Below are 12,054 nucleotides of genomic sequence, written 5' to 3'. Positions count from 1 at the left end.
AGATAATAACAGCTTGGGAGAGAGGAATGTTGAGGTCAAACCGGCTTGGTAAAGCTGCCTGCTCTGCCCCCTCCTGCTAATCCACAGGGCGCCTTTCTGCAAAAGCTCGGGCACGTCCTGCGGTAGCAAGACCCTTTGGACTCATTTGATCTGATGTTGGTCCAAACATACCTGAACGTGGAATACCCTCGCCCAGTTTTTGGATGGTGGAGCATGTCTCTTAATATCCCATGGAATCATTTTCCATGGAACACTGATTTGGAAAATGATGGTCTAGAGCATAGATTGGCAAATTTTTTCTGTAAAGGGTCAGCTAATAAATTTTTTTGGTTCTGTGGGCCATGCAGCTTCTGTCAAAACTACTCTGTGATTGTAGTGCAAGGTGGCCGTAGACAATACATACACAAGTGAGAATGGCTGTGTTCTGATAAAACTTTATTTACAAAAACAGTGGGCAGAATTTGGCCTGTGGGCCGTAGTTTGCTAACCTCTGGTTTAGACTGTGCTTTCTACTAACTACATGGGGCCATTTAAATAGAAATTTGTTAAAATTAAGAATGCAGCTCCTTATTTGCATTAGCCACATTTCAAGTGCTCAGGGACCACATGTGACTAGTGACAACTGTATTGGGCTGCACAAATATGGAACATTTCCATCATCACAGAGAGTTCTGCTGAACAAGGCTGGTCTGGAGCAGCATTGTCCAATAGAAATAGAATGAAAACCACATTAAAGTCCAAAGAAAGGGGAAATTAAGTTTAATGATATATTTTATTTAAACCTATATATCCAAAGTATTATCATTTTTACATGTAATCAATATTTTTAAATTATTTATCTTAATTAAAATTAAGTAATTTATTAATATCTCTTTTCATACTCAGTCTTCAAAAACTGGCGTATATTTTACACTTCTCGCATATCTGAATTTGGACTAGCCACATTCTAAGTGCTCAGGAGCCACACGTGGCAGTGGCTGCTGTATTAAACAGCACAGCTCTAGATGTCTCTAGCATATGTCGTAACAGAGAAGCAGGATTTAACCAGTTATGCTATAAGTAGTTACAGAAGTGGAACGAACTCTCTAGTAACAGTTATACTTTTGTTCCGTACTTTGAGAGGAGCTGCACAGAGTTGTACTGAATGAGCCATTCACCTAGGCACAAGCAGGTTTTCCTGGTAGCAGCTTCCTGCCACTCCCTTTCCTGAGTCACCTGCTGGGGCAGCCTTCACCAGCAGCACTGCCCACTCTTCTCTTCTCTTTTTATCATAGCCGTCTTAAAGGGTATGAGGTCATCTCACTGTCATTTTGATTTGCAGTTCCCTGATGGCTAATGATGTCAACCCTCTCTTTATGTGCTTATTAACCATTTGTGTATCTTTCTTTGGAGAAATATCTATTTAGATTCTTCTCATTTTTGAATTGAGTTGTCTTTTATTGTTGAGTTGTATGAGTTGTTTATATGTTTTGAATAAAAGTCCCTTATCAGATACATAATTTGCATATTTCCTCTCATTTTGTGGCTCATTTTTTCACTTTCTTGATGGTGTCTTTTGAGGCCCAAAAGTTTTAAATTTTAATTGTGATTTTGGTGTTATATCTAAAAAATCATCGCCTAACCCAAGGTCACAAAGACTTACTCCTGTGTTTTCTTCTAAGACTTTTATACTTTCAGTTATAAAACTAGCGTTTAGGTCTGTGATCCATTTTGAGTTAATTTTTGCATATGGTGTGAGGTAGGGGTCATTGTCTTATTTTAGTGTTTATCTCTTTTTCTGATTATAAAAGTAATACCTGCTTACTGTAAAAAAAACCTGGGTAAAATAGAAGACTATAAGGAAGAGAAAATGTTTCTCATCACTCTACAACCCAGAGATACATTGTTAACATTTTAAAATATATTTTGTGTATATATTTTTTCATTTGTATATATTTATGTGTGGATGCGTATGTATTTAAATCTTAACATCATAACATATATTTAAAATAAATTGCTGATTTGAAGTGTGAGTTATTGGTGGGTTATCATGTAGTGAACACGTCTGTGGAGCACCACCCCAGCTGAGAAATAGAACAGCAGTACCAGCATTCCAGAAGCCCCTTTTTCCTCCCTCCCAGTCACTACCCCCGCCCTCCTCTTCTGCATTTTTTTAAAGTTTATTATAGCATGAGCATTTTCTCATGTCAGTAAAACTTCAAAACTGATTTTTCATAGCTGCATCATATGACTGTACTGTCATTGATTCAGCCGTTCCCTGGTGGATGGCCCCATTTTCAGCTGTTAGTTTTCCAAGAAGTCCTCAGAAGCATAGTGTCCGGGGATCTGGGGCATGGGTAGGGCTGTTCTCTTGTTCCAGCTTCACATGCAGGCCTCTCTGAATAAGGTGATCTGTCTGTGTCTAGCCCTGTGATTGCTGCAGAATTTTCAGACAATCTGATTCGGCCATTCCTCATCCACATCATGTCTGTGCCTGCTCTCGTGACTCATCTCAGCACAGTGACCCCTGAGGTAAGTGGGCTCCGGGCATTCTCCCGATTCCATTTTTGCCCTTCTTAGAAAGTAAACTGTTTTCTCTGTTCGTGTCCACCTCTTCTGATATTTCTTCCAGATCAGTAACCACTGCAGGCACCCTCAGGTTAGTAGCCCAAAGAAGCAGGTCCTCATCTTTGTTCGTTTTCTTCTTGGTGATTCGTAGCACACTTGGCAACTAGGGGCTGATCTGCAGGTGGTCAGTTTCGTGCTCTGGAGGGAGATTCTTCCTGTCAGCTTCCGCTTTAACAGTCTGCAATTGTTTGCAGCGCCTCACTGTTTTAGAATCTCATGACATGCTTCGTAAATTCATCACATTTTTAAGAGATGAAGACCGATGCCGTGACGTATGTGAAAGTTTAGAAGGATGCCATACGCTTTGTCTAATGGGTGAGTATCTGGCTGGAATTTCATTGTACTTTGGGCGTCAGGAAAAGCCCAAGTGTTTTGGTTTTCACCCTTCTGGAGAGCACAAGCTGTTTTTAGTAACAATTGGAAGTGCTTACAATAAAAGACATGTGGTCAGATAGCCAGTTAAAATAGACATGTAAACTTGAACATCACGTGGGAAATATGTCAGCCTGACAGACTGGTTGAGTGACTGTGAGTGAGTGTGACACTTGCTTCCAGGCAGCAGAGGAAGAATGAAAACGTGGTGAGCTGCCTGGATAATTCTCATCTCCAGAGAGAAGAGAGGGCACATGCAGTTGGGTGGGGCTTAGATCAGGGCTGCATCATCTGTTTTACAATGTTTTCATTGTAGATGAAGAAAGGGTTTATGGATAGAAGCCTTTGAAAACAGCAGAGGTACATAATTCTCATTGCCTAATTAGAAGAAATTTGTCTTATGTAGAAAAGAATTCTTGGGGCTAAATTTTTTTTTTAAGATTTTATTTTTCCTTTTCCCCCCCAAAGCCCCCCAGTGCATAGTTGTGTATTTTTAGTTGTGGGTCCTTCTAGTTGTGGCATATGGGACGCCGCCTCAGCATGGCTTGATGAGCGGTGCCATGTCTGCACCCAGCATCCGAACTGGCGAAACCCTGGGCAGCCGAAGTGGAGCACATGAACTTAACCACTCGGCCATGGGGCTGGCCCCCTCTTGGGGCTAAATGTTAAGGGGGTTTATGCAAGAGTCCTCACAGAAGGCATATTAAATAACTTTGGTAAACACTGAATAACAGTGATTTCCCAGGGCATTCAGATGTTTTTCAAAAGGTCGATTCTTATGTTGACCCTTGATTTTAAAATCTTAGTGCAATATTAAAATGTTATACTAACTAATATCATATATCTCTGTGTGCCGGACATCTTACATGTTATCACATATGATCCTCATGCCAGGAGTGGGGACCATTATTCTAATCTTACAGAAGAGGAAACAGAATTGAGAGGTGGGTTGAGGGTCACACAGCTCATCTTGGCAGAGCCAGGATTTGAAGCCGGGTCAGCCTATTTCTTAGCCTGCACCACACTGCAGCCCCAGCACTGGCAGGAGCCCCTCTACATGGAATTTCTTTCTGCACGTAGACGTGGCTGCGTGAGCCACTGGGAGAGAGCAGGCTGGGAGGTGATGAAGTGTATCCGTCTGAGCCCATTGCACTCAGCCTTGTCTCTTTGTAGGCAACCTCCTGCACTTGGGCTCCCTCAGCCCCCGAGTGTTAGAGGAGGAGACAGACGGGTTTGTGAGTTTGCTCACCCAGATGCTGTGCTACTGTCAGAAGTATGTGTCCCAGAAGAAATCCAACCTGACCCACTGGCACCCTGTCCTGGGCTGGTTCTCCCAATCCGTGGACTATGGGTGAGTCCCGGAGGCAAAGCTCTGTCTCTCCCACTGCCTCACCCTTCTTCCTGCTTTCTCCCTTCCAGCTTCTGTTATTTTGTTTCTTAGTGTGAGGTTATATATATTCATTGTATAAAATATACTGAAGACCAAAAGAAAATAAAAACCATCCCATAATGCTAGTACCCAAAGACAACCTGGGCAAACATCCTTTCAGTCTTTCTCCTGCCTATAAATATCAATAATTTTTTCACAAAAATGAGATTCTATTCTATTATATTTTGTTCTTTTCATTTAGTAAATTATGCAACTTTATCAATATTATCTTTTTTTCTTCAATATTGCTTTTATTGATTGCCTAGATTGCCATATTTTGGAGGTAACTAAAATAAGACATGTGATTCAAAGAGAATGAAAGTTACCCCAGATCCTTTTCAAGAGGTGGAATATAAATTTTAAAATTTTTGGTTAAGAACTCAAAAATATTAAAAAACACTAGGCTAGAAGGTAGGGATTAAGTAGGGCTCCTCACAAATTTAAAAACGTGTACCCTGGGCTGAGATGAAGTGGGTCTTGGGAGCTGAGGCAGCTGTGATGGCCAGCTGCTTTCTTGTTAGATATCTGCTTGTGGCCTGGGGTCCCTGGCAGGTACCCCTGAGCTAGAAAAGTCGGGGCCAGGGAGGGAAATCACTGGATTTCCTCCCTTTTCCTCATAACTGAGTGACATCCAGTTAAAAAGACTGATTGTTGGCGGATGACCTCCTTCCACCCAGTGTGCCTTCCCAGCCTGAAGAGAATGGGTGTTTGTGTTGGGGAGTCAGGAGGGATGTTGTGGGAGCAGGGTGGGGTGGATAGCACAGTGGTGAATGGCCTGGCCTGAGCTCCACTCCTCTTCTCTGAGGGCCCTTGAGCAGGTCACTTCACCTCGCTTTCCTCATCTGAAATATGGGGGTAATTTTCACAGTCCCTCTGCTAGGGTTGATTCAAAGCATTGAATGAGGTGATGCATGTGAGAGCCTGCCGCAGGCCTGGCCCACACTCAGTGGTGGTGGCTGTTACCACTGTGATGCTGGAGAACAGCTGAGAGCCATTATAGGGTCTCGAGCAGGGAGGGGATGAGAGCGCATTTCAGGGTGTGATTCTGATGCTGGGGTGCAGTGTGGAGTGGAAAAAGGAGCACTTGAAGACGAGGAGGCTCAGGAGGCTAGTGAGTCAGTGACATTTGTGGGCAGGCCTGCAAGCTAGCCGTGAAGGAGATGGCTTTTGTCGATGGGGGTAAACAGAATGGAATTAGGGTGAAGAACAGATAGAGATGCCTGGGAGATGACTGTGATGTTTGGAGCCTGGGGACCTGGGGAGAGCAGTGATGGTGTTGGCAGCACAGGAAGTCTGGGTGGAGCAACAGAGAAGATAAAGAGGTCACTGCCTTACACATCCAGGCCTCAGCGGCAGTTTGTGGACCTCATTTTTTTTTTCTTTTTATCTTATTTACCGTATTGAGTGGCAGACCCTAGCTACCCCTCCAAGTGGAAGGCCCCTTAGGGAGCGGAGTGGCCTTTCCGCGGCCATCCATCAGGTGGAACTGACACACCTGGTCTCCTGCTCTCTCCTAGGCTTAACGAGTCAATGCCCTTGATCACCAAACAGCTGCAGTTCCTGTGGGGGGTGCCTCTGATCCGGATCTTCTTCAGTGACATCCTGAGCAAGAAGCTGCTGGAGAGCCAGGAGCCAGCCCATGTGCAGCCGGCCTCCCCGCAGAACGTGCTTCCTGTGAAGAGTGAGTGGCTGGAGCAGGCCGGGCCCCATGGCTCTGCTTGGCTGGAGTGCAGCTCCTGATCGTCCCTGGGCATCTGGCCCCCTCTGTTCGTTTGGTGCTCTGACTTCTCCCGCAAGGAATTTGAGACTGCTTAGCAAAATAGTGACAGAAAATCCTTAGGAATAGAAGACAGGGACCAAGGAAATAGAAATAGTTGAGCAAAATCAAGGTCGCGTGTGGGGAAGAATGTCTACAGATAGATGTTCCCTGAGGGCCACCATGGTTATCTCTGAACTTCCATTTGGCTCTGAATTTCTAGCAGCCAAAGTGAAAAGGGATTTGTGAACCCTTCCTTCCTTCTCATTAACAGGAAGAAGACCCATTTCTTAGGGGAAGTAGAGCTTTTCTCAGTTCCTAATCTTAAAAGAAATCCTCCATGTGGGGCTCCTTATAAAGGGGGCACTGGGCTATCACTGACCAGGTTGCCACCCCAGCAGTGCCCCCATTGCAGGGTCAGAAATGGGTTCCACGAAAAGGTTTCTTATTGCTTTCTCTGATGAAAGTTAAGGCGATGCTACAGATTTCCAGGTCCAGGTGGGTTTTCTTCTGCCGTCGGGCATGTTGCAAAGCTCCTCTTGTAGCTGTCAGCGAGCACGGGCTCCGTGTCACTTCAGCAGGGTATGAATGGGGAGGTTTGAAACTAAAATTGCATCAACCCAAAATGATTATCAGGACTTGAAGTTGATGCCCCACTTCCGCCTAAAAGCACAGAAAATTGGGAATCACCCAGGCCCCCCCCTTGGTCCTTCTTCCCCTAATACAGTTCTCAGAATTTTACCTTTGTGGGTTCTGAAGGTGAGTGATGCGGTAAAAGAATCCCCTGCAAGAATCGAATATGCCTGGCTTGTTCTCAGGACTTTTCTGATATTCGGAAGAGGTCAGTGGGTTTCATCTGAAAACCTCTTGTTAATGCTTTTCTAATTTGTCCTAAAGAGATTACTTAAATCAAAGCAGCAGCCCCCGTCTGGCTCTGACTGTAAATGAGGAGCTTTATGGAAGTGCTCTTCCCTTCACATGGTGGAATTTGGCAGATGGCTGAACTTCTGCTCACACGTTCCTTCTTCTCTCCGTGCCAGATCTCCTAAAGCGTGCATTTCAGAAGTCTGCATCCGTTCGGAATATTCTCAGGCCTGTCGGGGGTAAACGCGTTGACTCTGCGGAGGTGCAGAAGGTTTGCAACATCTGCGTCCTCTACCAGACCTCGCTGACAACGCTAACCCAGATCCGGCTGCAGATTCTCACAGGTTGGCGGCCTGAGGCGTCTTCTTCCGTCTCTCACATTTGGCAGATAATTTTTCTTAAAGAAAGTTTATTTTTCTGGCTTCCTTGACTGAGAAAATAGATATGAATGAAGGTATTTTTGAGCTATTCTTCTTAGAGATTGGTATACCTCAGTTAAATAGCTCAAGCTAACTTCAATCCTAACACTTCCAGTTCATTCCTGTGGCTGGGCTCTTATTTTCATTTTGAAGTACCATTTGCTTTTAAAAAGTTACCGTTTTTTTCTACATGGAAAACTAGTAAAGACAAGGAAGCTGAAAAAGAAGACTTAAACCACGCCTAGTCCCACAGTTCAGACATAACCGCCTGTGCCTGAATGTGATACATATGTACGTGTGCATGTATGTATAGAGAAGGAAATATACAGTTTTATCTTTCTCTTTTCATTAATCACTTTAAAAGCATTTCATCATGTCAAAAGTTCTTCCAAAACCTTATTTTTATTGGCTGCATAATATCCCATCGCATGGGTATGCCCAACATTTTCCTTTTTAGCTGAGCAAGGAACAAAGTCCCCTCTGTGAGCACAGAACTGGGCATGAGGGGCTTTTAAGTTGTAACGCAGGAGTTAGTATGAATTAGTGTTACGTAATCCATGAAGCTGTTTACTATATAACGGAGTAAGAACTTCTCTGTTGCATTTTTTTAAATCAAATTGATGCTGCTTCTCTCTTCCACACTTATTTATTCATCTTCGGATATTTATAGGACACCTATGTGTGCCAGGCACTGAGCATACAGAGGTGAGTAAGATAGCCAAGGTCTGTGTTCTCAAGGGTTTATATTCTAGCAGCGGGGAGACCAATAATAAGCAAGGGGAAAATATATTTGATGTAGTGCTGGGCGCTATGACAGTGGAAATAATGAGACACAGTGTTGGCTTGGAGTGGAGCAGGGTTTCTCAGCCTCAGCACTGTTGACACTTTGGGCCAGATAATTCTTTGTTGTGGAAGCTTGTAGAATGTTTAGCAGTGTCTAGCCCCTAACCATTGATGCCAGTAGTGCCTCCCTCCCTTCCTCCCCCAGTGTGACAACCATACATGTCTCCCAACATTGCCAGATGCTCCCAGGGGGCCAAATCGTCCCTGGGTGAGAACCACTGGGCTGCTGCAGTGGAGGGGGAAGCAGGAGGATTCTGACGTGTTTTAGAGAGGGTTCAGGTCTTAGTGGTATATTGGATTTGAGGGAGTGAGGACTAAAGGTTCCAAAGGTGATGCCAGCTTTCTGGGTCGATCAACTGTGTAGATGGTGGTGCCATTTGCTGAGCTGGGTCTGACCATCTGGGGCTGGGCCTTGTGGGGCATTGAGAGTTCTGTTTTGGCTGTGGTCCATGTACGGGGCCTGCTGGGCCTACAGCAGAGATGCCAAGCGGGCATTTGAGTGTACATTGTGGGGACCTGGGGAAAGGGTTGGTGTGTAAAGCATTGGGCCTCAGGTAGGCTCCCTAAGGAGAGGACAGAAGGAGAAGAGAAGGGGCCCAGACCAAGCTTGGGTGCCCCAGCACCCAATGTGTGGGTTTGGGAAGCATACTGACTGCGATGGTTCTGCAGTGATGGACTATGTCCAACTTTTTTAAATGACCATAAATTTAAGCATCCCACGTTGTCCCAATGAGAGGATCCAAAAAGAAGCTTTTTGCTTAACTTGAAAATGTATGCTTTTAGGAAGGTAAACTAGTCTAAAGTGTGTGTGTAACATTAAGTCTGTTAGTTTAGTGATACCCAGATTATAGAAAATAACATGCTTGTTTTAAAAATACTGCTGTTTTTCTACTCTCACAATTTACAAAGCGTCCTTGTTGAGGCTCGTCACATGCGTGTGACAGCCCTGTAGCCATGAGCTCCTGCTCTGACGCAGCTTTCCAGTGCGTGGCATCTTCACGTCACTCTCAGTTGCTCAGGCTGCGGCCCTTGTGGAATCGGCGTTTGATGCTATATGTGTGTTTTCGTCCACACCACGAGTGCCCGTTCGCATTACGTGAGGGCAATTACTTTTCTTCTTTTGTCCTATAGGAGTATATTTGTGATCTCCAAAGGCTTACTGCTTACTGTTTCTTTTTTAACCTATTTTTAAATTGTGAGATTTCTGCATTTTATGGCCACATCCTCCTGCCCTTGAGAATGTGAGGTCAAAGCTTTAGGAATAAACTAAATGGATGTTCCGTTTCTTTGCCTCCTTTCCAGTGCCTTCAGCTCGCCCTCTGAGCATCCCTGGGCGGCACTGATCGCGTGTCCCCCCCTGCTCCAGGCTCATAGAGCTTCCTCACATAGTTCTGTGTGCAAAATGCAGTAATTCAGAGTGCCTGTAAAGTGAGAGGTGTTATAAAGACTCAAATGTAAGGTGACTGACTCCGCCTTTTCTAAGGACTAACTTGAGGAACACATCTTACTGTATATTAAGTGACACGTGGAACTTCAGAGCCAAGCTTTCTAAGTCAGTGGTGTATTAACAGACTTCAAATGGAGCAGTGGTATAGCCTGCGTGTCTGAGGCCTTGTTGCCATCAGGACGCCAACTTCACATGCCCCCTGCTTCACTCAGGGTTAAATTTTTGTGAAACACTTCAGATTATCTCTGCTGTGGTCATTCATTGCTTTCCCATTGTTAACAGAGATAGAATAATAGAAGTAGCTGAGAGGAAAGCTTTGCTGAATGTAGGGGAGACTGCGAAAGGGTTTCAAGCAGAGGTTGGCGAACTACGGCCATGGGCCAAATCCGGCCCACCACTTACTTTTGTAAACAGTTTTGTTGGAACACAGCCACGTCCATTCATGTATCTATGGCTGCTTTTGTGCTACAATGGTAGCATTGAGTGGTTGTGACAGTGTGTCAGGCCCACAAAGCCTAAAAATATTGATTCCCTGGCCCTTTTCAGAAAAAGTTTGCTGATCCCTGATTTGATGCAGAAGTGCTGAGTCAGACAGACGTGGGCTTAGTCTTGGCTGTAACATTTACTGGCTGTGTGGTTTTGGGCCAATTACTCAACCTCTGTGTACTTGTTTCCTCCCTTATAAAATGGAGGTAACATTGAGTTTCACGAGGTGGGAAAGAGATGATGCATGCAAAGTACTTAGAGTGGTATCTGGCACACAGTAAGCACCCATTAAATGTTAGCTGTTATTATCATTGTTGTTCTCACGGTCAGGATGATTTTCTTAGTAATTGCACCTTCTTTCACACACATTAAATGTTCACTAATAGGTTTCAGTGTTTTGTTTTCCCAGTGGATAGGAGAAATAATGGACCAGATGGAGCCCCTACCTGAAGCTTGGGTTTCTCTGTCCTTTTCCAGGTCTCACTTACCTTGATGACCTGCTGCCCAAACTGTGGGCATTTATCTGTGAGCTGGGGCCCCACGGAGGGTTAAAGCTCTTCTTGGAATGCCTCAACAATGACACTGAAGAGTCTAAGCAGCTCTTGGCCATGCTGATGCTGTTCTGTGGCTGTTCCCGGCACCTCATCACGTAGGTTGACTGTTGCGGGGCCGAGTTCTTTTCCTAGAATGTGGAGAGACCAAATTACAGTGTCAGTTAGGAAGCAGTTGCTGATGTGATTACTACAAACGTTTGGACCTGTGTGGCAGGGTCATTAGAAGCATTAGACTGGAAAACAGTGACAAAGTGGGTGGCATATAGTAGGGCTTCAGCAGTTGTTATTTCCCATTCTTTCAGGGGAGCGAGGTCAGTACCACTGAGTGTAAGCTTTAGGGTCTCCTGGACCTGGGTTCAAATCTCCTTGGCCATTTACTCACTGTGCTAGGTAGTTTACTGGAAAATTCCAGAGCCAGGGAGCCAGGGTGCAAAACCTGGCTCAGCCACTTACTGAGACACTCTGGGCAGGAAAGCAAGAGGCTCCACCTCTCTGAGCTTTAGTTTCCTCGTTTGTAGATGGGAATAACAATGGCACCTACCTCTCAGCACCTTGTTTCTTAAGATTAGAAGAGACGAGGTGCAGAAAGTGCTTAGCACTCCCTGGCCTGCAGGAAGAGCTCAGTACGTGTCACCTATTATTAGTACTATCGCGCTGACCCTGGGCAAGTTGCTTAACCTCTCTGAACCTCAGTTTCCTCATTAGTAGAGTGGAGGTAATATTACCAATCTGATAGAGAGTAAATGAGAAAAGGAATGTCAAGTACTTAGTACAGTGCCTGGCACAGAGTGTGAAATGAACAAATGTTAGTCCCATTCAGTTCCTTTGTTCTTTAAGCTTATGCATCTGCTTGCATATTTGGTATCCTTTTAATTCTACTTTTTCCGAAGAGGTTGAGAGTGGACCTCAGGCAGTGTTAGGTTCAGGCTAGAGGACGTTGGCAGGAGGGGATCAGGGACATGTGGGTGGCCGACTGGATAAGAATCATGGAAGGAGGGCCTCAGTGAGCAGTTGGAGGCAAGAGCAGAGGTCTGTAGCTGCTGGTGAAGACAACCTGCATTGCTGGGTCAAGAGTGATCCAAGAATGAGTCATGTTCTCAAGTGGATGGAGCAGTTTTAAGAAATTTTCAGATAGAACTGTATCTTAAATGGCTCATTTATTCATATATTCTTTCAGACATTTATTCATTCACTCATAAATACTTCTCAGTACCTACTAAGTGGCACTAGTGTCTGTTGTAGGTGCAGAATAAGATTCCACAGCTTTCCTCAGTAGA

At 44.7% G+C, this 12,054-nt stretch overlaps 1 protein-coding gene across 1 annotated transcript in view; it reads left to right on the top strand.

Annotated features, from left to right (window-relative positions):
- The window catches only part of UBE3B (ubiquitin protein ligase E3B), a 50,163-nt gene that overhangs the window by 11,750 nt on the left and 26,359 nt on the right, over window positions 1-12,054 (top strand). The window contains exons 10-15 of the mRNA XM_005612489.4: window positions 2,406-2,511; window positions 2,802-2,922; window positions 4,153-4,330; window positions 5,926-6,089; window positions 7,205-7,372; window positions 10,701-10,872. Of these exons, the coding sequence (XP_005612546.1) occupies window positions 2,406-2,511; window positions 2,802-2,922; window positions 4,153-4,330; window positions 5,926-6,089; window positions 7,205-7,372; window positions 10,701-10,872 (909 nt within the window). The remainder of the gene's footprint in view (window positions 1-2,405; window positions 2,512-2,801; window positions 2,923-4,152; window positions 4,331-5,925; window positions 6,090-7,204; window positions 7,373-10,700; window positions 10,873-12,054) is intronic.

The sequence above is a fragment of the Equus caballus genome, chromosome 8, assembly GCF_041296265.1.
Source record: "Equus caballus isolate H_3958 breed thoroughbred chromosome 8, TB-T2T, whole genome shotgun sequence".
NCBI classification, from domain to species: Eukaryota; Metazoa; Chordata; class Mammalia; order Perissodactyla; family Equidae; genus Equus; species Equus caballus.
Note: the sequence above shows the minus strand (reverse complement) of the source record. Positions and strands in the feature narration are given on the sequence as shown.